Source organism: Puma concolor, chromosome B4 (genome assembly GCF_028749965.1).
Source record: "Puma concolor isolate L17-30 chromosome B4, mPumCon1.1.hap2, whole genome shotgun sequence".
Classification (NCBI taxonomy): Eukaryota; Metazoa; Chordata; class Mammalia; order Carnivora; family Felidae; genus Puma; species Puma concolor.
The window spans coordinates 120,077,287-120,103,859 of NC_141673.1; the positions used below are offsets into that span (position 1 = coordinate 120,077,287).

General features: G+C 36.5%; 1 protein-coding gene across 3 annotated transcripts; it reads left to right on the forward strand.

Moving 5' to 3' along the window:
• The first annotated feature begins 9 nt into the window (after positions 1-9).
• ENKUR (enkurin, TRPC channel interacting protein) lies at positions 10-25,328 on the forward strand. Of its 3 annotated transcripts, none has more exons than XM_086714718.1 (5): positions 10-299; positions 8,328-8,473; positions 12,818-13,041; positions 15,947-16,093; positions 24,088-25,328. In XM_086714718.1, exons 1-5 carry the CDS (start codon positions 271-273, stop codon positions 24,259-24,261), a joined length of 720 nt encoding a protein of 239 aa, XP_086570844.1. In that variant the 5' UTR covers positions 10-270; the 3' UTR covers positions 24,262-25,328. The 3 variants fall into 3 exon arrangements, with proteins under 3 accessions (XP_086570844.1, XP_025786475.1, XP_086570845.1); XM_025930690.2 differs by lacking the exon at positions 10-299 and adding an exon at positions 322-765; XM_086714719.1 differs by lacking the exon at positions 10-299 and adding an exon at positions 5,194-6,622.
• Positions 25,329-26,573: the final 1,245 nt, after the last annotated feature.

Genomic DNA, 26,573 nt, shown 5'->3' on the forward strand with positions numbered 1-26,573 from the left:
GCCGGCGCGCCACACCCACGCCCCGAGCAACCTCTCACGCCGAACACGTGACGAGCAGTCCGCGCTCCACCTATGTGAGTCCTCCCTGCTCCTCAGGCTCCTCCCCACCCCGTCCAGCTCTCGGCAAAGGCCCTACGTCAGCCTGGCCTCAGCGGCTCGCCCCACCGCCGCCGAGATTGGCGCCTGCGCACAAGAGCCTTATTGTGTGACGCCTGCGCAGGAGCTACGCTTCCCTATGGTCTGCAGTGGCGTGTGTCTTCCTCTCCAAATATGCAGACAGAAACGAGCAGTGTGTTTAAGTAAGGGGACGCCATTCAACTCATTATTCCCAAAGGCACATATAAACAGTGGTTTCCATATTGAACTTCTCAAGCAGAAGAACTGCAGAGGGAAGAAAAATCTAGTTTACAAGGCTGCCTTCTACTTCCACGTAGCCTAGCAACTGTTTCCCAGGCAACCACGCCGTCAACAACGCGAAGCAACCCCTAGAGAATTAGAAGGGCTATTTTATTTTCTTCCCAAGAGAGGACTGCTAACAGGTCAAAGGGGAATTAGGTGAAAGAGAGAAACCTTAGTTCCGTGAGAAGTCAAGAGTAGGAAAGGAAACGGGAATCAGTGAAGAAAGGGACAGACATACTGGTATAGTGAGAAAAAAGTTGACCATATTTAAGGAGTCATTTTGGTGGCCATGGATACAACTTGCTTTTCTGAGAGCATTTATAACCTCATACCCAGTGACCGGAAGGAGCCTCCCCAGCCTCCTAGGTATGTGGGTAAACAAAAGATTATCACTTGAAACAAGAATAAAGAATAACGATGCCATTTCAAGATTAACTAAGCAACATACGACTTTTAAAAAGAAATTACATATATTTTTGTCTTAATGAAGTAGACTTGGATGCCAGCTTTTTAAGGAAGTGGCTGCAAAACCTGGGTATTTAACATCTATCTCACAATTCACGGAGAGGACGGTCCAGTGCTGTGAGAGGGCCATTTTATTATGTTAGCCACCTGTTAATATAGTATGTAATTGTTTTGTAATTTAATTGTTCGTACATGATGTGGCATACAAAATAGCGTGAAATTTCTTGTTACTGAAAAAAGAAAATCACAGTTTTATTGTCCTGTGTTAGGATACTTCCTACTTGGTTTCAGGGGTTCGTTGTTTTATTTCTGACTACACTACTGCTCCCTCTCTAAAGGGATAGTAGTTATTTCTGAGATTGTTGTCAAATATACATTCCTGTTTGTTTCTGAGGCTCAGTTTTTTGACTGGTAAGACAAAATAGATTCGTTTCTAAAGTCTTTTTCAGATCTGATAGTTGGATAGAAAGAAGAATAGATGGGTAGAGACCCAAAAATATATAATTGAGTTAAAAATTTTACATGGGTGTTAGGACCCCTTAAGTTCCCCCACATTTCAAAAAGGTAACCCTGAAGTAAATATCTCAGTTAGTCTCCTGTGTATAAACTTAGAACTTATGTAAACCTATGGAGAGAAAAGAAGGTAACTAGTGCAGAAGATCTTATTCCTCCTAGAATTCGAAATATTTGCTGTTCTTTACCTTTCTTCTTTTCCTGATGCACGTCAAAACCACATTGAAAGTGCGATGGGCTTAAAAAAAAAAAGACTCTGCAACTAACTGGTTTGGGAATCATGAATAAATTTTCATTTATTTTCTTATCTATAAGACAAACTAAATGATCCGGATCATCTTTAAGGTTCCTTTCAGATCTAATGGTCAATTATTTATACTAGTAATTCCTTGGGGTATATAACATCAACAAGTGGGCAAACCCTTCCATTGTAAGCCCAAGAATCTGGTTTCAATAAGAGCAGTACCTATATTATTTTTCATTAGTTTCTCAGAATCTAGCAGAGAATGGAAAGAGGAATGTAAAGTAAGATGTGATGGACTTGTAGAATTTATGACGAATGTTCAAATTAACTATTGCTGAATGAACTTTTGGTCAAAAAATCCGGTATGTTGTACAAGATAAAGTTCCTCTTCTCTGAAACCCACTGGTAGGCTGTATTTTCTAGAGAGTACTGAACTTGAAAGTTAAGATATTTTATTAGATAGGTGTTCTGTTCATTGATAAATTAAAAAGAGGCATCTTTACTGCATATAAGTAATTTTTTTCAAGAAATTTTATAGGAACAGTCTAGTCTGTTCATTTGACAAGCAATAACTGAGCCCCTATTTATGTGTATAACATTGCCTTTGGAGAATGTTCTTGGGAAATGTTGGAAGTGATAGCACAAACTCCTTGGTTGACTCTGAAGGAATAAGTAAGAAAAAGGAACTTAGGGTGAAGGGAATAGAAGGCATCAATTGTGGTGCCAGAGAACTCTCTGTTAGGGTGAGACTGTCCACAACATCCTACACTGTCTGCAACAACCTGGGGAGGTTTTACTTTGATAAAGGTGCCATACAGGCAAACCACTAATATGTAAAAACAGAGCATAATAACACATTTAACAAATTCCTCCTCACCACACTGACACTAACTTGCCCTGACCCAATCCCCCTGTTAGTGGTGTTACGGAACCAGACTGGAACACTGGCGGAAAAACCAAGCGGCATTCAGAGATCTTGGTGGATCGGAGATTTATTTAACACCGGTGGGCTCAGGGGAGACCATTTCTCCAAAGATCTGAGCCCTGAATGCAAGGAGGAAGCGTAATTTATAGTTGTCTGCCTCTGCATTGGGGGGGGGGGGGGGAGGGGGGTTGAGCACATGGCAAACAGGGCAAGAAGAACCTGGAAGAGGGGTTTCTAAGCCAGAGACCAGAGCTTGTTTTAGTCCTCGCGGCCATCTTATGGTGTAAAACTTTATTCATTTTCCCAACAGTGGTAAGAATTAATCATAAGAAGGAAACATAGGGGCACCTGGGTGGCTCAGTTAGTGAAGCCTCTGACTCCTGATTTTGGCTCAGGTCATCATCTCACGGTTTTGTGTGTTCCAGCCCTGCGCTGGGCTCTGCACACTGACCATGAGGAGCCTGCTTGGGATTCTCCCTCTCTCCCTTTCTCTCTGCCCCTCCCCGTCTTGTGCTCTTTTTGTCTCTTTCTCGAAGGAAGGAAGGAAAGGCAGGGAGGCAGGAAGGAAGGGAAGGAAGGAAGGAAGGAAGGAAGGAAGGAAGGAAGGAAGGAAGGAAGGAAGGAAGGAAAAGGAAGGAAGAGAAAGAAAGAAAGAAAGAAAGAAAGAAAGAAAGAAAGAGAAAGAAAGAAAGAAAGAAATCTATTTGCATTACTGAGTTATAAACCCAGCTTCAAGAAAGCTCACTGTGGCTCTTTGCAAGACTAGCAAGATTACTGTCCAGCTTTCACAAAGTGGTGGATTTCTCAACAACTGACTGCATTGTGATCTCTCATGCCTCAGAGGTTACAGTCTCCTTGGGAAACTAAAATACAAACATTAAAATGTTGATTAACAATAAAACCATATCCCAATGAGAGATGCAGATAACTAATGAGAACTTAGAAAATGGATCTGTGCAGTGAAAGTGGGGTGAAGGCCATCCTCTTGCAGTTGAACTTAATGAGCTGGGATTTAAGATCTAACAATGTTAAAGTCAATGGGAAGCCATGAATCAGTTTTCAAAATTTCAATTGCTCATGACACATGAGATGGTTTCCAAGATGTTCACCAAATTTGTCACCCTTCTGTTGATGGCTCCAGTTACTTAAAATCTCCAACCATTCTCTCTTTCCCTTTTGTTTAAGGTAATATTCCAGATATGTACCAAAAAGTTTATGGAACCATTATCTTTAACACAATACTTCCATTAATGAATTCATTAGCATTTTGACACTCATGTCCCACCATTGCCTCACATTGAAATGCCCACATGACTTATAGCTAAGGTCAGTCTCTCTCATCCTATAATTAATGTAACTGATTTTTTTAAAATCTAAACTCATCATTGATCTACGGAGATAGTTTTGCACTTTAAATCTTTCATACACTGTCTCAACCGTCCCTCCCAGCTTTGTGTCATTTGTAAATCTAATAAGTATGTCTTGTATATCTCCATCTGTCATTGAATAGGGCAAATATTGTGCTTAGTAGACTAAAGGACACTTCTTTCTAGGCTGACAGCCATTCAATGTTTGAGGGTTCAGTCAGTCATCCATGTGCATACATTAATCAATTCATATCTCTCTTATCAGTAAGGATAAGAGTCTCTGCTAACATAAAGGTGTATATTATGTCTAAGGTATTTGCCTGATTTATGAGTCAAATAATCTTTTTTAAAAAATGATATTCATTTCAGGGAATTGAAACTCCAAATGGCTCATTTAATCGTTGCTTCTCTACAGGTTTTTAGATGCTCTCTAAAATTTACATCAGATTTACCAGCATGGAGTTTCTGGATGCATGCTTATTTAATGTGGGAATATTTAATGTCTAAGCACTCACTAGTTGGCTGTTTGGTTTCTTTTAAGGCTTTCTGGTTTTCACTGGCATCAACTGTGACATGGAGTCTGAATTTCATTTTCAGAGCTTTTCATTTTTCTTGGACTATCTTTCATTTTCTTTATTTTCCATACTACTGTATTTTCTGAGGTTTTATAACATCTCTTCGTTTAAAGTCTAGTTATGTATCTGACTTTGCTAAGTAGTCTTGACTATTATGAAATCTTAGATAACATATTTATTTTCTCCTGAGGTTCTTATCTACTTTGCTGACAATTTGTATCCAATAATTCAACTGGGGAAAGCAGTAGTCCTTTTAAATGAACTTATATTCAAAGAAAGCCAGGAATATTCCAAAGTTCTTGTTTATAGAATAATGAAATTTTATGTTAAAATTCTCATTGCTGCCATATGTGGTCTCAGAGTTTTATGATTAGTGTTAGAAATTGTTATTCAGATTTTAATATAGCTGTCCAGTCTCTGCAGACTTCCACAATAATAACATTTTTCTTCATCTCTTGTAAAGAAAAGAAACTTTGCATGTACTAATATGGAAAGAAATCACATTATATTAAGTTTTAAAAAACAAGGTATATTTCATACATAAATAGAAACATAGAAAATGAAATTTATTTGGAAAATGGATTGAGGAGATAGAGTAAAACTAGATTTTTATTCCTTTTTAAAATTGATATATAATTAGTATATAGCATTATGATAGTTTCATCATTTTTTATTTTTGTAATTTGGAAAAATAAAAAATTATTCATAAAGTATAAAATATATTGTTTTGTATAACAAATGGGTAAGCTTTCAGCTCACAAAATAATGTATTGAATCTCAAGATAGCAAATTAAAAAGAAGTGAGAGCATATACACTCTTTTCTTACCACAGGGGAAGTTATTTTATTAATCAAGAGATATCTGCCAATTCCAACTTCTGTAGGAAACTTAAGGCACAAATTTAGATTGAACATTATTTTATAAAGGTATCTAATAAACTCATTCTTTTTAGACCATAATTAATCCCCAACCATTGAATTCAAGATTGAGGAAAGGCCTCTAAAAGCAAGAAACAATTTAATGTTTTTCCAAGCAAACTTATCAGCATACATAAGAAAATAATACAAGTGGGTGCCTGGGTGGCTCAGTCGGTTGAGCATCAGACTTCAGCTGAGGTCATGATCTCACAGTTCATGAGTTCAATCCCCACATCAATCTCACTACTGTCAGCACAGAGCCTTCTTCAGATCCTCTGTGCTCCTCTCTCCCTCCCTCCCCTGCTTGCACTCTCTCTCTCTCTCTCAAAAATAAATAGACCTTAAAAAGAGAGAGAGAGAATACAAGTTGTTAAAAGTGGCATGGCTAAACTTCTCCCAATCAAGGATGAAATTTATCGTCTCACCTTAAACAACTAAAACATCTGAAAACAAAGTGTAAAACAATAGTTTTTCATACACTGGCCAATAGACAGCACAGAGCAGTCACCCCTAAGAAAGGAGAAACAAGCCCTACAATTGCCCCAACATTCTCCCTAGAGAGTTTCCAGGCCAAAGCTCAAGTAAGAGGAATTTAAACAAAACTCAGCAGTTCCCTTCTAGACATAAAGGATACCATGCCTAAAATGAAAATAGTCTACTAGGTGGGATTAACAGTAGCTAAAACACTGAAGAAAATATTGTTGACTTTGAAGACACAGTAATAGAACAATACAAAATGAAACAAGAAAAAAAAAGCTGAAAAGGAAAACCGTGAATCAGTGAATTGTAGACAACATCAAGCAGCCTAACATAAGTATAATTAGAATTACATAAGAAGAGAAGAGAGATGGGTAAACAGAAAAAATATTTGAGTAATGTCCAAAATTTTGACAAATTTAATGAAATTTCTAAATACACAAATCCAAGAACCACAATGAATGCCAAGCAGGAAGAAGAAAAAGAAGGAGAAGGAGGAGGGGAAGAAGACCATACCAAGGGACATTACAATCAAATTTCTTAAAACCAGTGATAAAGGGAAAAGTCTTAAAAACAGCCAAAGATACAAGAAACATTAAATACAAAGAAGAGAGCAAATATCTCATCAGAAACAATGGAATCCAGATGTTAAAAAGTCCTTAATGCATAAGAAAGGATACAAGTTGGAAATCTGGATCTGCATAATGAAATAAAGAACACTGGAAATGGCAAATACATGGGTAAATATTAGAAATTATTTTTTTCTCTTTAAATTTCTTTAAAATATAGTTGGCTTTTTAAGGGGAAAAATCACAATGAATTATGGGTTTTATAGCACATGGAAGTAAAATATATTACAACACTAGGACAAAGGTGGGATGATGGGTAAATGCAAGTATTCTTTTGTTAAGGTTTTTACACTCTATATGAAATGGTATAATGTTACTTGAAGGTAGACTATAAGTTAAACATGTATATGATAAACTTCAGAACTTACATAAAATAAAACAAAGTCAAAAAATAAAAATAAGGCAAATAAAAAGAAGAAGAATGAACAAATGGTATGTAGAAAACAAATAGCAAGATGGAAAATTTAAACACAGATGGAGTTTTATTCATTTTTTATTTTTACTTTTAAAATTTTTTGTTTATTTTTATATTTTCTTTTTTTCTTTTTTTGAGGGAGGAGGGGCAGAGGGAAAAGGAAAGAGAAACTCTTTAAAAGCATGTTTTTAATGCTTATTTTTATTCTTGATAGAGAGAGAGAGAGAGAGAGAGAGAGAGAGACAGAATGTGAGCAGGGGAGGGGCAGAGACAGAGGGAGACACAGAATCCAAAGCAGGCTCCAGGCTCTGTGCTGACAGCTCAAAGCCTGACATGGAGCTCAAACTCACGGACCATGAAATCATGACCTGAGCTGAAGTTGGACACTTCACCAACTGAGCCACCCGGGCACCCTTGGAGAGAGAAAACCTTAAGCAGGCTCCACGTCTAGCATAGAGCCTGACTCCAGGCTCAATCTCACGACTGTGAGACCATGACCTACGCCAAAATCAAGAGTCAGAGGATTAACTGACTGAGCCACTCAGTCCCCCGCAAATGTATTTTTAAAATTACATCAGATATGAATGGTCTGAACACCAAATAAAGGAGATTTTTAGAAAGGTTAAAGTTTCTATGCTTTCTATAAGAAAACTCCTTTAAAAATAAAGTCACAAAATAAGTAAAAAGTCAAAGATCAGAAAACACTGTGCTGCCACAAATCAAAGGAGTGCTGAAATAATTTTATTAATATGACATAGAGTAGATTTTTGAGTACAGAGTTTTAAAGGGGATAAAGAACATTACTTTATAATGATGAAGTGGTCAGTTCAAGAAGATATGATAATTTTATTTTTTAAATGTTTTTATTTATTTATTTGTGAGAGAGTGAGAAAGAGAGAGAGCACAAGTAGGAGAGGGGAAGAGAGAGAGAAAGGGAGAGAGAATCCCAAGCAGGCTCCACACCATCAGCACAGAATCTGATACAGGGCTTGATCTCATGAACCAAGAAATCATGACCTGAGCTGAAACCTAGAGTCAGATGTTTAACCACTTGAGCCACCCAGGCACCCTGATATGATCATGTTCTGTTCTCATGGAATTTATAGTGGGGAGAGAAAGGACACAGTTCACCAATATCAGGAATGGGAGAGGAGACGTCACCATTGATGCTACACACATTCACATGATAACAAGGAAATACTATAATCTTTACACTGGCACCTCTCAGGGCCAAACTTCCATCTAGGGTACCTGATAGACAGGGCTCAGATAATTATGCTTTATGTCTATCTCTGAATGAATATAGACTTATATACATTAAAATGTATATCCTTTCTTAAACTGTAAGCAATTTTTACTAGAAATATAAATGCTACAATTTTTTTTTTTTTTTACTTTTAGGTACGTATCCATTTTTAAGGCCTCTATTAAAGATAATACGCAAAAATGTAAAGCTGCAATGAAGACTATGGGGCCACCAAAAGTTGAACTACCTTCTCCAAAGAATTTCCTGAAGAAACATTCAATGGAAAAAACTCTACCACCCAGTAGGTTTCATCACTCTTTTTAACATTAAAAGTGCTAACAGCGGGGTACCTAGGTGGCTCAGTCAGTTAAGCAGTTGACTTTGGCTCAGGTCATGATCTCATGGTTTGTGAGCTGGAGCCCCACACCTGGCTCCATGCTGACAGGATGGAGCCTGCTTGGGATTCTCTCTCCCTCCCTCCCTTTCTGCCCCTCCCCCACTTGCCCTTTCTCTCTCTCAAAATAAATAAATAAACTTGAAAAAAAGTGCTAACAGATAATTTAACTAGAATTATCTTACTGCCTATGAATATTAAATGTTCATAGGTGATTGGTTTACCTCATATTTAACAGAAACTGAGAGGCTAGGAGAAAGTAGAAGTAGAGAATTCAGTGGAAAAAGAAGGTGGAGAATGCTGAGTTATACCCCAAATAGCCTTTCCCTGTTATGGTGCATACATCTGAATGACATCTTGGACTATTTAATGAAGCCCTACCGCTAGCACCACATGCCTCACCATCCTAGTCCCTAGCCGTATGACTTCAGTAACAAATGACAATTATAAGAAGAGTCCTAAGCCCCAATGAGAAGATGGCCTAGCATCTAAACCCTGTCTGGTCTTCCCTGCAAGAGATGAGAATCACAACTGTTATACCAGCTGAAGCAACTATCAGGCATGGGCTTTAACTCTCCCAGATCTCTAAGACCATTAGGACAGCAAATAAGTCAGGTGTAATGGAGGACCCTTCGTGAATGAGTGATAGACAGAGCCAGCTTCTCGGGCATTCGCATGGGGAGGGCCACATGCTGAGGAGCTTGGTTTAATGCTTTGCTTTTGCCGTCTTGAAATTCTTGATGTTTGATCAAGGTGCCCCATGTTGTCTTTTTGTACTAGGCATTGAAAATTATGTAATAATGGTCATCGAGCATGTAGATTTTAGGAAGAAGGCTATCTGGAAAATGGGTGTATGCATGGAAGAAGCTTCTTCCCATCCTGGGTGTATCTTTCCTGATATTTTAAGACAATAGAGAGGAGAGAGAAATTAGTCTCTCTCTTTTAAAAAGTTAGCCTTTTTTTGTCACCTGGCATCAAGAAAATAATTCAACACCTGAAGTCCAGCTAGGATGGATCTTTTGACAAAAGTGGAACTATTTCTCCCTATGGCAATATTTGCTATCCCACAATCCTCTTGCAAAACCCATGTGCCATGACAAAGGATGAGGACATTATCAGGAAAGAGGGAAAAAAGCACATCTAAACATCCACGCATAAGTTCATGTCTTCAAAAGTCTATTTTGTGTCTTTCTCAAGAGGAGTCTTGGTATTTTGTGACTCACAACCACTTGTGAACACTGGAAAATTGTAAAATGAAATTAGTTTATGTCAGTGATATTAGTTGGGTTCTCATGTATCCTCTGTAAGGTTAAGCACATTATACAATACACTGCCAAACTATATAAATCCTAAACATCAAATAAGGAAAAAAGGGAAGAAGTCTATCTCTCCCATTATAACAGGACAACACAAGCACAAAATTATATCTGCCTTATGAATAATCAAGAAAGCTGGGGTGTTGTAAGAGTTCAATACAATGAGTTAAAGGTTATATATATATATGTGTGTATATATATATATATGTATATATATATATATACACACATATATATATGTGTATATATATATATATATATATATATATATATATATATGCATGCCAAGGCTGCTGCTAGTCTCTTTTTTTTTTTAATTTTTTTTTCAACGTTTATTTATTTTTGGGACAGAGAGAGACAGAGCATGAACGGGGGAGGGGCAGAGAGAGGGAGACACAGAATCAGAAACAGGCTCCAGGCTCTGAGCCATCAGCCCAGAGCCTGATGCGGGGCTCGAACTCCCAGACCGCGAGATTGTGACCTGGCTGAAGTCGGACGCTTAACCGACTGTGCCACCCAGGCGCCCCTCTAGTCTCTTTTTGAATATTCTGCCATTTCAAACACAATAGTTTTGATGCCAGAAATTTGTTAGACACACTGAAAACAGATACATGAACATTTCTCTAAATTCAATTGATAGAACATTGACATGACTACAAGGCTGTGTTGACATTGCCATTTTGACATAACATTAAAAAGCCAAACCATTTGGTTTTCAGATTTATTATCCCATCTGCCAAATAATTTGTGAAAAGACATCTTCATCCCATTTTCCAAGCCTCACCCCATTGCCAACCCCTCCTCCTGGGATGAGAGAAAAGATGATGTTTAGGTAGGTTAAGGGAAAGAAGGTGGCCAGTGTTAGGCTCCATCCACTGGACAATCATAACCAACCAAGGGTTGTCATTTGCTCTAATTCCTCACCTAAGAATGAATTATCAGTCTTTCTGAACTGTTTCCTCATGTTCTAAGAATTTAGTTTACCTCTTATATACATTTATAAAACTACATATTCCCTTATAGCTACAGGAGCCATTTGCATGCACTTTCAACTCATAATTAAATTTGGCCAATGAATAATTTCAGTGTGAACATCTAGAGGAGAGATACCTCTGATTTTTTAGGCAAAAATTATGCAAATATGATTTGGTTAAGTGTATCTGGCAGAAAGAAACTCTTTGGGTTGTAACAACGAGTCTTATTCTCTGCTCCAGGCTTTATAGGAACTCCAAATGAAATCTCTAACAATGCTCACAACATCTCAGTAATGTATTACATAGGAAGATACTATTTTGGTAGATCAGAAACAGTAAACAACTTTCACATATGGTTCAAGCAAATATATATATTATATTCTACATATTAAATTTAATTTTTCTTTCCCCACTATAAACTCCATGAGAACAGAACATGAGAGTTCTCTCCATAAGAACTTTGTCTCTTTTGTTTACTATTGTATCTACAGTTCCCAGATCATTAACTGGGGACATGGTATTTGCTCACAAAAATATGCTGCATGAATTCATGAATAAACAAATTTTCCAAAAACTCCTTTATAATATTTCTAGGTGTGTAGAACTATATCAGAAGTATTAGTTTGCTGGAGCTGCCATAACAAAGAATCACAGATTGAGGAGCTTGAACAGAAATGTATTTGGTCACAATTCTGAGTGCCAGAGTCCAAGATCAGGGTGTTGTCCGAGTTGGTTTCTTCTGAGGCCTCTGTTCTTCGCTTGCAGATGGCTGTGTTTTCATTTCTTTTCATATGGTCTTCCTTCTGTGTGTGTCTGTGTCCAAATTTCTTCCTCTTCTAAGGACGTCCATTACATTGGGTTAGGACCCACTCTAGAGTGACCTCATTTTAACTTAGGTACCTCTTTAAAACCCTGTGTCCAAAGGGTTTTACCTCTGGTACTGGTGTTAGGGCTTCAACATATGAATATTGGGAGGGACACAATTCAGCCCATCATGAGAGGTTAATCCAGTCCTTAGACTTTCTAATAATATCTTTTTTCCTGCTAATACAAGTCACATAAACTCATAAAAAAAAGTTCAAACAGTGCAGAAATGAATAAAGCCAAAGTACCTAGTAATTGTGTGGAGTTAAGATTTGAATAAGGTTTTGTCAAGACATCTGTTGCCTTCAGTTCTTGGAAATAAATTGTAATTATTTTACATTCTTTTCTGACAAACCATTTTGATGTGGCTGTATCAAAATAGATGAGTTGGAATGGTCAAGTTGAAGAGGCTGTGTAAAAATGGCCAATTTCATCTGCTGCTAATGAAGAGAATGTGGTAGGGAGAAATAAATAAGATGAATTCTGTATAGTAGTAATTTTAGGAAGTGAGATGCAATCAGGGAGGAGCGAATAGGAAAGTTCAACTGTGTTGGTAATTTTTGTTAAGCTGCATGTTGGGTACATAGTTATTACATGATCTTCATACCTTATAGTAACAAGAGTTCTGGTGAAAAAAAAATCCATACAGTCTTGGATTTTCATCAAGTTTGATGTATTGGTGATTTTGCAATAACTTTCCTTTGAATAAGCAATTATTAGCAATATTGGTAGTACTCAGAAAAGAGTTTTAATGTTTCTTTGAATTTTTTCCAGTGAGAAAGCTGAACATTTGTTGTTGACATCTTTATTAGAAAATATTTTCACAATAACTAGTAAAAATATATTGGTTAGCTAGCATATGATTTGGGGGGCTTATCTCCTTTCCTTAGGTTAGTATATTGTTCTTCAGCATGTTAATTGATTATGTTGCACTTAATATTTTGCATTAATGATTACTGATTTTTTTACCCAAAATATTTGAATATATTATTAATAAAACTCTAATATCCTCATGGTAAAATATCTAGATATTATAAACAGTATTGAATAGCAATGTTTATAATTTAATATTAACAAGGGTATGTTATATTTAACAGAAAAAAAGTTTGATCGGAATGAGCCCAGAAAGCCTCCTGTGCCACTGAGAACTGATCATCCAATCATGGGAATACGAAGCGAAACAAATTTTATAAACACAAATGCAGCCGATGTCATTCTGGGAGTGACTAAGAAGCCTAAACCAATTTATGTTGACAAAAAAACTGGAGATAAGCATGATCTTGAAACTTCAGGACTATTTCCAAAATACATCAATAAAAAGGTAACCTTATAATATATTACTGGACCTAAAATTCAAATAATTTAAGAATGATGTTCATAATGATCATCTATATTATCACTAACAGTGCTCTCACTGGGAAAATTATCTAGATTGCCAATTATCATTCCTCTGAAGTCTGTGCTTGATCCAAATTATATGTGATGAAATTATGAAGAATTTGGAAAGAATAACACCATGTTGCCTAGCAGAGGAAAACTCGGGTTGTTCCCTTAATTTCAATTATTAATATATTTACCAATTCTAACAGTCTCTGAAAGATGTTAATTTTTAGTGAGGTAGAAATTTCATGAAAAGCATAGTCATTACTATGAATCATTACTAAGAAATAGCTTTTCAGAAAGTCCTAAGGGACACCTGGGTGGTTCTGTTGGCTAAGCATCTGACTCTCGATTTTGGCTCAGGTCATGATCTCATGGCTCCTGAGTTCATGAACTCTCTCGGGATTCTTTCTTTCCCTTTCTGCCCCTCCCCTGCTTGTACTCTTTCTCTCACTCTCTCAAAATAAGTAAATAAACTTAAAAAAAAAATAAAGTCCTAAGATTTAGTCAGTAGGCTGCAGGATCTTGGTAGCAGAATGAGGAAAAATGAAGAGGAAAATAATTTTAGAGCCATCTCTCCTATCAGTGTACAATTTCAGCTTGAATGTGCTTGGAGTAAAGGAGACCTTGAAAGTACTATACAATAATCTAGTCCTTTGGGGACCTTCATCTCTATCTGAAAAGGTGCTCATCGTAGAGGCATACAATTTCATTGGTGAAAATTATAGGAGCCTGAGTTCATTTAAATATAGAAGACCTTTAAAATTTGAAAAGCTTACAAAAATACCTAATACAAAACCTATTTCATTTTGTATACTTACAGAGTACAACGTTGCTTAGAACACACATAGGAAAATATGAGTGCACAATCCTAAAGAATAGTAATATATAATAATGAGTCATGGCAAAAAAAAAAAAAAAAAGAAAGGAAGGACAGAAGGAAGAAAGGAAGGAAGAGGAAAAATAGAAAAGAAATTGCAACGAAATTGCAAAGAAATTGTATGAAGGGCTTGCACTGAGGTAGTCCAATGATCTACCATGATAAATCCAATGCCTGTTCAAAGCTGAAACAGGAACTTCGAGGCTGTCGTCAGAGCACACCACCTATTCTCTCAGAAACTCTTACCACTCCATAAGCTAAGACACTTCTGGAAGACCTCAGCAGGTATCGAGGGGTTGGCAGCACATGCTCATAAAGTTATGTCAGACTTCTTTGAGTACTTCCTCCTTCTGTGTCCTGGAGGCTGCTCATATTCCTTGTCCCATGGGGTGTGGACAAGCAGAAATTTCAGTCTCCTGGCTGACTCTTCAGAGCCATTTCCAAGCCATTATTTCTCCACGATGACATAAAAACCCTTCTCCTTTGCTGGTTATGCCACCAGTGACCACTTTGTGCCCCTCTTCTGACTGCCTTCTGCCCCAGCTGTCCACTTCAATGCATCTTCTTCCCTGAACGGAAAATTCAGAGTATTCCACATGGAGACAGAAAAATGTGAAGTTAATCTACCTGTGCTTGTTTACCAAGCCATGTAAATGCTCTGCACCGATGGTGTTGCTGGCCAAGCCTTCAGGGCTCATGAAGGACTTCTCAACTTACTTCCCACTGATCAGAGTTCAGTTTTAAAAATCTGTGAATGATAAGTGAGATAGTAAGCCTTTTGAAGGGAAATGCCATTTTTTAAAGTTTATTTATTTATTTTGAGAGAGAGAGAGAGAGAGAGAGGCAGGGAGGGGAAGAGAGGAGGAGAGAGAGAGAATCCCATGCAGGCTCCGCACTGTCAGCACAGAGCCCAATGCAGGGCCCGAACTCACAAACCAGGAGATCATGACCTGAGAGGAAACCAAGAGTCAGACGCTTAACCGAATGAGCCACCCAGGCGCCCTGGGCAATGCCAGTTTTTAAAAAGTGAGTGAACCTCATGTTTTAGGTTCAAATGAAATGTTATATGCCCATTCATGCCATGAGAAACCATTTGTGAAAACAAACCGAGGTATACAGCAATAATAGTAAGACAGTGTTTCCAGTTCTCCCTCTGTGATCTTTAAGAAGTCATTAGATTTATCCCAGGATTGTAGTGAGGGTTAAATGATATAAAACCTGTCAAGCACTTGACACAATATCTGGCACCTAATAAAAGTTCAATAGAGAATGGGTATTATTAATTATTAACATTAATGGTATGCATTAGCCCTCAGTGACCCAGCACACGGGAGCATTTCAGATCACTGAAGCTTTTACCCATCTGTGAGAGAGCTCTTTTTCCTAAAATGTCTTACCTTATTCCCTTTATTAAACAGAATATGCCAAAAATAATGTTGTGATGACTCAGAATCATTATTATGAACATCAGGATCTGTACCGAGCTTTAATGAGGTGTTGCCCTAAGTGTTTCCGGAAACGAATTGGACTGTTTACCACTGCACTAATTTACCAGAATGCTATCGTATAGCATTTATTTGTATAGTGTTTTGCAACTTTCCAGAACACATTTATAGCTAGGATTTCTACCCCCCTTTTTTTTAGCCAGGGTGGGTTAAGTTATGCTTTGATGACAGACAATCCCCAATTTCAGCAGCTAAAAACCAACTAAATTTTATTGTTTGCTTACACTCCATGTCCACTGAGAGTTGGCAGCTGTGCTTCTTGGGTTTAAAAGATGAGAATCAACAAGTTCCCAATGAGAAAAGAGAAAATAAAATTGAATTTTGTCAATTTTCCATGTTCTGAGCAAAGGCTTTAAATCTGTAACATTTCTTTTTCTCCCAATCACTAGTTGGTATGTATACATATGTAAGTTGCATTCAGGATATTGATTTTTTTTTTTTTTCTGAAAAATCCTTATAAGGATTACGGTGTCACACCTGAGTATATATGTAAGCGAAATGAGGAAGTAAAGAAAGCCCAAGAAGAATATGATAACTATATCCAGGAAAACCTTAGGAAAGCAGCTATGAAAAGGATTTCTGATGAAGAAAGGGAGGCAGTTCTTCAGGTAAGTATCCCGTAATTTATATTCATATGTAACACTTTAGGACATCTCTGAAAGAAAGGTCCATTGTCGATGATTCTTAAATCCTGCCCCTTGACTCTAAAATCAGAACGCTTTCATTTGGTTATGGTGACAACTACGTGCGGCACACTGGGTTCTTTGGGGAGAGCAAAAGTTGTAATATAAGAATTATTGAATAATATTTTGTTTACAATTTTGTGAGCTGTTGTTTTTTCCTGGGATAGTTAGTGTCGTAAGGAAGCCCACCTTCTCCTTCAATGAACATGCAGAAGTAAGGCAAAAAAGCATTTTTATTTTCATTCTCATGTCCCTGAATTTTTCAAAAATAATATCCATAAAATAGATATTTTTCACTAGATGGAGCTCTAGAATAATTGAAACAGTTCCTAGACCAAATTTTTTTTCTTTCCTGTAAGCCAAATGTCCAAATTTTAAAATAACCAGCTGTGAGGTTTTTAATATATTTTCCTTATTTTGAATACAATAGACATAAAGATATATGACCTTATGTGTTTAGTGCAAGAAGCATTTAAAATATTGAGAGATGTGAGCAGGGTTGCTCCATATCTTAGGAGATTATTTATTAAGCACCTAATTGTTCTCTTCTAAAGTCATGCTATCTTGGGGCACCTGGGTAGGTCAGTCAGTTAAGCGTCTGACTTCGGCTCAGGTCATGATCTTGTGGTTTGTGAGTTTGAGACCCGCGTCAGGCTCTGTAATGACAGCTCAGAGCCTGGAGCCTGCTTCGAATTCTGTGTCTCCCTCTCTCTCTCTGCTCCTCCCCTGTTCATGCTCTCTCTCTCTCTCTCTCTCTCAAAAATAAATAAATATGAAAAAAAAAATTTTAAACTAAATAAGTAAATAAATAAAGTCATGCTATCTCTTCTAGAGATAAAAATAGTACTTTATTCTTTGTTTTGTTAGTTTTGGAAGATTTCTACAAATCCATTTCTAATGACCTTTTAAAAACATTAAAAAAATTTTCCTACATTAACTTCTGTTGAAAATGGATTTGTATGCTGTTATAAATTCTTAACATTTTATCAATGTCATAATAGTAAACATTTACTAAATTCCTGCTTTGCATATAGTATCATGCTAAGCCTCATGGATGATAAAAAGGGCATGAGATAAAATTCTACTATAGATAATGTTGTAATATAATAAGAGGTGATATGTATATATGTAGATGTGTGTGTGTGTGTGTGTGTGTGTGTGTGTGTAGAAATCATAAGTTTTGTTAGGTTCCATGACAGAGTATCTATCCACTGAAGTATGTAGGTACATGTCTTTATCTGGGCCTTCAACTGCACAAGAAGAGGCTATTCCAGACAGCAGAAGTGGTCTAAAGGCAAGGACAGTGTCTCTTTGTTGACAGCCTTTGTTGAGTACCTTACTCAGTACCCAGTATAAACACAGATGTTTAACACAGGTGTGCTGGAAAGAAGAAAGGAAGAAGGTAGGCAAGAAGTCTGGAAGACAGGGAGGTGGGACTTTGCATGTCATTTTCACAAAGACTACTGGTTTTTGGTCCATTCTCTCTCTCTCTTTCTTTTTCTCTCTTTCTCTTTCTCCTTCTCCAACCCCATCTCTCCGTAGTTCAGATTCTATCATCTTTAGAAAGTACATGCTTTTGTGAAAGCCAGGTTTTTATATCTAACCGATGCTGGAAAATAGGAAAAGGCACTAATAGATAGATCATCTGGACAGAAAATCAATAGGAAAACCTTAGTCTTAAACAACACTTATTAGACCAGTTGGACTTAACAGATATATACAGAACATTCCATCCAAAAGCACCAGAATATACATTCTTCTCAAGTGCACCTGGAACATTTTTCAGGATAGACCATATCTTATGCCATAAAACAAGTTTCAGTAAATTTAAGAAGATGGAAATCATATCAAGCATCTTTTCTAACCACAATGGTATAAAAGTAGAATCAATTACAAGATGAAAACTAGAAAAATAACACACATATGGAGATTGAATAATATGCTAATGAACAACTAATGGATCAATAAAGAAATCAAAGGAGAAATAAAAAATACTTTCAGACAAATGAACATAGAAATACAACTAAAATATATGGGATGGCAGTCTAAGAGGGAACTTTATAACAATTAAAATCTCAAATAAGCCATCTAACTTTATACCTAAGCTAGAAAAGAACAAACTAGAAAAAGAAGAACTAGAAAAAGAAGAACAAAATAAACCCAAAGTTCTAGAAGGAAGGAAATAATAAAGATCAGAGTGGAAATAAATGAAATAGAAACTAAAAAGACTAGAAAAGATCAATTAAATTAAGCACAGTTTCTCTAAAAAGATAAATTAACCTTTAGTTAGATTCACTAAGAAAAAAAGAGGACTTGGGGCGCCTGGGTGGCTCAGTCGGTTAAGCGTCCGACTTTGGCTCAGGTCACGATCTCGCGGTCTATGAATTCGAACCCCGCGTCGGGCTCTGGGCTGAGGGCTCAGAGCCTGGAGCCTGCTTCCGATTCTGTGTCTCCCTCTCTCTCTGCCCCTCCCTGTTCATGCTCTGTCACCTTCTGTCTCAAAAATAAATAAACGTTAAAAAAAATTTTTTTTAAAAAGAAAAAAAGAGGACTTAAATAAATAAAATCAGAAATGAAAGAGAAAAAGTTACAACTGATGCCACAGAAATACAAATGATCATAAAAGACTACTATGAACAGTTCTATGCCAACATTTTGGACAACCTAGAAGAAATGGATAAATTCCTAAAAACATACAGTCTTCAAAGACTGAATCATGAAGAAGTAGACAATCTGCATAGACCAAGTGCTAGTAAGTAGATTTAATCAGTTATCAGAAAACTCCCAACAAATAAAAGTCCAGGGCCAGATGGCTTCACTGGTGAATTCTACCAAACATTCAAAGATTTAACATCTATCCTCCTCAAACTCTTCCAAAACGTCAAAGATGAAGGAATGCTTCCAATATCATTTTATAAGGCCAGCATTACCCTGATACCAAAACCAGACAAGAACACCACACACAGTCACAAACCATAGACCAATATCCCTGTTGAACATAGATGCAAGAAACCTCAACAAAATATTAGCAAATCAATTTCAGTAATACATCAAAAGTATCATTTGCCATGATCAAGTGAGATTTATTTCAGGGATAAAAAGTTGGTTCAATACCTGCAAATCAATCAACATGATAGACCATATTAATAAAATGAAGGATAAAAACCATATGATTATTTCAAAGATGCATAAAAAGTATTTGACAAAATTCACCATCAATTTAATTATAAAAATTCTCAATGAAGTAGGTATAGATGGAATGTACTTCAGCATAATAAAGGCCATGTGTGACAAGACCACATGCTGAACAGTGAAAAGACAAGGATGCTCTCACCACTTTCATTCAACAGAGCATTGGAAGTCCTAGACAGAGCGATTAGGCAGGGAAAAGAAATAAAAGCCATCCAAACTGGAAAAGAAGTAAAACCCACTAATTATGGATGACATGATTTTTCTGCCAAAAATCTGTTAGAACTAATAAATGAATTTAGTAAAGTTGCACAGCACAAAATCAAGATCTGTTTTGTTTTTATATACTAACAACAAACTTTCAGAAACAGAAATTAAGAAAATAATTCCATTTACAATCACAATAAAAAGAATACAATACCTAGGAATAAATTTAACCAAGGAAATGAAAGATCTTTGCACTGAGAACTTGTAAGACACTGATGAAAGAAATTGAAGAAGACAACATAAATTGAAAGGTATTTCATGCTCATGGATTGAAGGAATTAATATTGTTAAAATGTCTATATTACTCAAAGCAATCTAGAGATTCAATGCAATCCCTATCAAAATTTCAAAGAACAAAGTTGGAAGAATCACACTCCCTGATTTCAAACCATATTATTAGGATATAGTAAAAAACAGTATGGTATGGGCCTGAAAACAGACACATAGATCAATGGAACAGAACAGAGAGCCCAGAAATAAGTCCATGCATATATGGTCAATTAATTTATGACAAAGGGGGCAAGGATATACAATGAAAAAAGGACAATCTCTTTTAAAAGAGTGTTGGGAAAACTGGACAGCCACATGCAAAAGAATGAAACTGGACCATTATCTTTCACCATATGGAAAAATTAACTCAACAAAGATTAAAGATTTGAACATAAGACCTGAAGCCATAAAACTCCTAGAAGAAAATATAGGTAGTAATTTCCTTGATATCAGTCTTGGCAATGATTTTTTTGGATCTGACTCTAAAGGCAAGGGCAACAAAAGCAGAAATGAGCAGCTGGGACTACATCAAACTAGAAAGCTTCTGCACAGGGAGGGAAATCATCAACAAAATGAAAAGGCAACCTCCTGAATGGGAGAAGATATTTGCAAATTGTATATCTGGTAAGAGGTCAATATCCAGAATATATAAAGAACTCATACAACTCAACAACAACAGTAACAACAACAACGAAAACCCAAACAATCTAATTAAAAAATGGGCAGAGGATCTGAATAGATACTTTCCCAAAGAAGACATGCAAATGGCCAACTGGTACATGAAAAGATGCCCGACATCACTAATCATCAGGGAAATGCAAAGTAAAAACCACAATTAAATATTGCCTCACATCTGTCAGAATGACTATTACCAAAAAGACAATGAAAAGTGTTCATGATGATGTAGAGAAAAGGGAAACCTCATGCCATGTTGGAGGGAATGTAAATTGGTGCAGTTACTATAGAAAACATTAGGGAGGTTATTCAAAATTTAAAAATAAGACTATCAAATGATTCAGTGATTCCACTTCTGGGTATTTATCCAAAGAAACTGAAAACACTAAGTTGAAAAGATATATACCCCCCTATATTTACTGCAGTATTATTTACAATAGCCAAGATATAAAAGCAATCTAATTGTCCATATGTGTGTTGTGTTATGCTAAGTGAAATAAATCACGCAGAAAAAGACATACTATATGATTTCACTTACATGTGGAATCTAAAAAACAAAACAAAACAAAATTCATAAGAGTGGTGGTTGCCAGAAGGTAATGCAGTTGGGGGTGGGTGAAATGGGTGAAGGAAATCAAGAGATACAAATTTCCAGTTATAAAATAAATAAGTATGAGGATGTAATGTACAGCATGATGACTATAGTCAGTAATATTGTGTAACACGTTTGAAAGTTGCTAAAAGAGTAAATCTTAAAAGTCTTCAGTACCAGAAAACATATTTTGTAACTTTCTACAGTGACAGGGTAGCTAGGCTCATATAGTTGTATGTTCTTGAGTCAGCCACATTCTGCTCATTCTTCATAAAATAATAGTCTCACTATACCTGCAAGGGGTCATCTAGTCTAATGATTCCACACTTCTCATTTTACAGATGAGGATATAAAAAGCAAATATATTGAGTTTTGTTATCTATTCATTCATTTGAACACCTACCACGTTCCAGGCACTGTATCCAGGCCAGGGGGTACTATTGTGAGCAAGACAACTGCAATCTTTACTGACAGTGAACTTAGAGTTTGGTTTACATTTGCCCTTGGTCACAAAATTATCGAGTAGCTAAAAAGGGACTAAAACCTACATCAACCACTTCATAGGTCAGTGTTTCCCCACTACGTCATACACACATGCATAGGAAGTAACAAAAGGAAGCTCTGTTAGTCGGAGATCCAACAAGAAATACAAGGGACCTTCAGCCAGGATTCAGGATTCTGAATTTATGAAGGAACTATTTACAGAAGTGAAGCAGGGCTAAGGGAGCAAACAAAAAACACCAAAGCACCTCAGGACTGAGGACAGTGGGAATCCATCACCACCCTAGGCTTAACAGCAGAGGCAAGAAAGTGTTACCAGAGCATGATAAGATCTGGAGCCTGGAAAAGGGGCCACCTATCAGGATTGCAATTACAGACAGATGAGCCAGAACTAGCGTCCAGGTAGTCAAGGGAGAGGAAGAAGAAATGCCCCAACCTCTCTCTCCTCCCACCAGTGCTGATTCCAGAGGCTGGAGGGCAAAAGAGCTGGAGGTATTGTGGGGAGCCCGCCCACAAGAATGAACCCTGACTCCCACCCCACAACACCATGGCGCTCATCACAGAGCGGGACAAGAAGGTGGAGAATGGATGGGGGTGTTGTGGGCACAAAAGAAACATGGAACCGGAGCCACTTATTTATTTTATGACTGCTTCTTCCTAGTTGAAGTTTTCCCCAAATTAATGATAAAAAAAATGAAGAAAGAAAAATTAATAAAAAAAATCACTGCAATGAATAAAAGATGTTTTAGATGCAGTAACAAAAGTAAGTTTTAAAAACAGCAAAGAGGCTATTTCAATATAATATGAAATATGAGTTACATCTAGTTCCCATCTCTGGCTGTTGACTTTGATCCAAACATTTTTGTACACACTGGAAGATAAAGCAAACTATCCTTTAAAAGATAAAGGCTACAGAGAAAAAGTGTAGCTGCTGTGACCACAAGTAATGTGGAAATATCACTCAAGTAGCTAGAAAAACCTTTGATATTTGAAAGTGTATAAATGCATGGATTTCCTCTCTGCAGTAGACACCCCTGTGGAGCACTGTGGAAACATATTTTTCATTTCATAATAAAAGACTATGAAAAAAGAATTCTGAGGTCATCTTTTTGGAATACATCTCATACACTATTAAGGACTATACGCTAACCCATCCCCCTCTTTTTAAAATTTAACCCGGATATCTTCCCTCTATCTTTTCTTTAAACCCTTTATCTAGACTCACTCAATGAGGGTTCAAAATCCGTTGCCCTTTCCCCCAGCCAACCTATTCTAGTTCTCATCATCATTTTAACCTAAGCATAGAAATAAGCCATTGAAATTTTATTATCCCCCAAAAGTTTTTACAAGATTAAATTTGTACTATGAGGGCTTATTATGAAGGTGTGATTATAAGGCACTTCTAATCTTTTCCACAACCTAAATATATAGCCATGGATTTCAAGGACTATATTTTCAAGACAATATTTTAAATTCTATGTTCAGTTTGACTGTTTTTGTGTAAATAAAATGATTTGTGCATCAATAGTGAATAATAGAAAGTGTTAATTTTTCAAATTTCAGAGCACAAATTTGATTAGAGGTTTTGGCCCATTTTGTCAATGAGATCTCTAGTGCACTGTCATAAGGGACTATGCAGAGATGAAATTACCTTTATTGCTCCTAAAAGATCCCTAATTTTGAATTCATAGATTACTGAGAATATAAAGCATTAACTCATTAACTACATTATTGAATTAGCATGTGTGTTACATTTAATGACATCTCAGTCATTTCTAGTATACATTAATGGGAAGTATAGATCCTTTGACTATATGAAGAGTTCTTTATAATACATGGAAAAATACATAAAAGATCATCTCTTGTTAAATTGAGTTTTGGCATTTATGCAATTCCATTTAATCACATATAAGCAAACATGCCATGCAAGCCCAAATCAAGCTTTTTCATGAATGAAGATAATGGCTTAAAAAAAAGTTAAAGAAAAAAAACCTAAAATTTTTACAATAAACAATTTCCTATTCAAAAATATGTTTTGCCTGGTGAGGAGGTGTGGGGGTGGGGGTGGATATCACTTTTAAATTGTTTTTACCAAAACATTTGCTATGAGTTTAGTTTCATACTACTTGTAACTCTGCACATTCATAGTTGATGGTAAAAACAAGTACAGTAACATTAAAAACAGAGCAAATAAATACTCCCTCTGGGAATTGAACACACAATCGAGGACAGGACTTGGCCTCTGTATAATATGTTTTGTTACTTAGCCAAGTACTTGATAAATACTTATCATCCTGTAACGTTATCTTCCTCTGTTTTCTTTATCAATTTGCATTTTTCTTCACTAGTATACTTTTTTTTTTTTTTACCATTGACATTACTTTTGCAGCTACTTTAATATTTACGGTGTTCGTCACATTTGCAGGGGCTGAAGAAGAACTGGGAAGAGGTACATAAGGAGTTCCAGTCCCTCTCTGTGTTCATCGATTCCATACCGAAGAAGATTCGCAAGCAGAAGCTGGAAGAAGAAATGAAGCAGCTGGAACATGACATCGGTGTCATTGAAAAGCACAGAATTATTTACATTGCCAATAAGTAATAATGGATTTCTAAAATAGAGTCATTTTCACGTAGGAAAAAGCCCTATGGAAAACATAAACATGAAACTTTGCTTTTCAAAAAGGAAAATACTCTGAAAGAGAATAAAAATAGTTTTTACCAAAATGCTTAGGCAATGTTTAAAGGATAATTGAATTATTCTACTTACATGAGGGAAAATTCTGTTTTTACCAGCGTTACGTTTTCTAAGCATGAAGTTTGATGTTGCGTGTTCCAACTTGTAGTATAATCCATTATTATTATGTACTTGTTTCACATAAATATTAATTTCCGGGCCCCAAAGAATAAAGCCAGCACTAGGAACTTCCGATTTTTTCTACACTGCACGATACAAAGAACACAACATTAAAAACTTAAGTATTTTGAATTGGAAATAGTGGCATATGCTTTCTTGCTTCTCCAGTGTTCTTGGCATATTTTTTCAGAACCGCCCACGTTCTAGGATAGCCTATGTCATTTCCAACCATTCCCAACTGCAAATATTTTCAATGTCTATAATGCTATATATGCCGAAGGGGCTTATATTTCAAGGAAGAAAAATGAAGAAGGCAGCATAAAATCAAGAACACAATTTACAAAATGCATCACTGAGGATAATCAAAGAGAATAACTTTCTTCCAAGCATACCAACTTTTAAAAACTTTTCTATTCACTGTAAGTGCTTTACTCCATAATTCATTATATGTGTTGCACTGAAATGGGATGTTGCTTTTTCTTTTTGGTCCTATGTATCTATTTTTTGAATTCCAATGTTTCTATTTGTAAGATTAATTTATTAAGCAATAAATTTATGTGAGTAGAGCTGTCTTCAACTCTATGGCTATAAGGAAAGTCTAAAAGGAAAAGATTTTTTTTTATGAAACTTTAGAGAAATTCAGTAATACATATGAAATAGAAAATATCAGAGAATAACAACATCTGCTACTAACACTGATTTTAATCTTATGGAAAGTAGAAAAAAATATGGCAACCTTTTGAGACTTTTCCCAAACAGAATTTGAGAGCATGGTACAAAAGCTTACTTTAAATAAAATGGTTATACACAAATGTTTTTGAAAACTCACTTTAGGCTTTTTTCATATCTTTTTATGAACATCATTTCTTTATTTCTTTATCACCTTCAAGCAGATCTAAAATTAAAATAGCAATTATCCAGAATGGGTGGTTGCCTCTTAGGGTAAGCTAATAGCTATAACAATAAACCCCCAAATGTATAATAATAACATAATAGAAACTCATTTCTTGCTCACATAACAGTACTGTGCTGTGAATACATGAGCAGAAACTCTTTTGCACACAGTTGCTCAAGAACCCAGACCTAGGGAGTGGGTAGGCTCTGTTCTATCCAGAGTTGGGAGACTCATGGACAGGCCAAGCCTAGAAAAGATACACACCATTTCTGTTTGCATTTTCTAAGTCAGTTACACTAATTGCACCAACTACCTCCAAATCTTATTTGCCTGATAAAAATTTCTCATTTACATTATTGTCCTATGTTAATGAGGAGGGTATGTCCTCTGTTCTCATGCAGTCAGTTAGGGACTCAAGTCTCCTTTCGTCTAGTGGCTCTGCTCAGTACAGCCATCCTTCTCCGTGACACTTAAGGATAAGATGTAGAATTTTATTTGTGAGATGATTCCTATACATACTAAATTTTAAATAATTCAAAGTCAGTAGCAATGCAAAGAAACCCGAATTATTTCAGCTTTATCATGGTTATGTTTTGGGGCCATGAATGAGAGTTGCCTTAAGTGATATCCCTGTGGTTCTAATGGATGATTTTTCTCTCGATTTCTGTAAATTTCTACTAAAGAATACATACTTTTCCCCAGGCCCACAATGTTGTGCTAGATTGACTTTATTGCCTTTCTCACTCACAGGCTTCCTAGGGAAAACTTCCTATCCGTTGTTCCTGAGACATTATCCTAAACCACCCTACCATGGGATCCCAAACTTGAAAAGCTCCAGTGCAAGCTTCCCATATCCACATCCAAACACACACACATACACACACACACACACACACACACACACACACACACACACACACACACACACCTGGGTCATCCTACCAGGCAGGGGAGGGACAGACACCTGACTCAGGCGTTTGGTCAGTGACTGATCAGATTCTCTTTCTTGAGAACGTGAATTAAGAGACACAAGACCACAGGCATTTGGGAGAAGGCACTCGAGCCTAAAAGGTCAAACTTCATGCCTGCAGCTAGTTTGACTTGGTTTCTATTCCTATTCAAAAGAGCTCTGAATAGAATAAACATCTGAGGGGCGCCTGGG

What these genes read in the sequence shown, in the direction of transcription:
- ENKUR (XM_025930690.2), top strand. Translation starts at nt 689, where the DNA reads ATGGATACAACTTGCTTTTCTGAGAGCATTTATAACCTCATACCCAGT. An exon ending in GGAAAAAACTCTACCACCCA is followed by an intron (nt 8,474 to 12,817) that starts GTAGGTTTCATC and finishes TATATTTAACAG; the next exon opens with AAAAAAAGTTTGATCGGAAT. An exon ending in AAAGGGAGGCAGTTCTTCAG is followed by an intron (nt 16,094 to 24,087) that starts GTAAGTATCCCG and finishes TCACATTTGCAG; the next exon opens with GGGCTGAAGAAGAACTGGGA.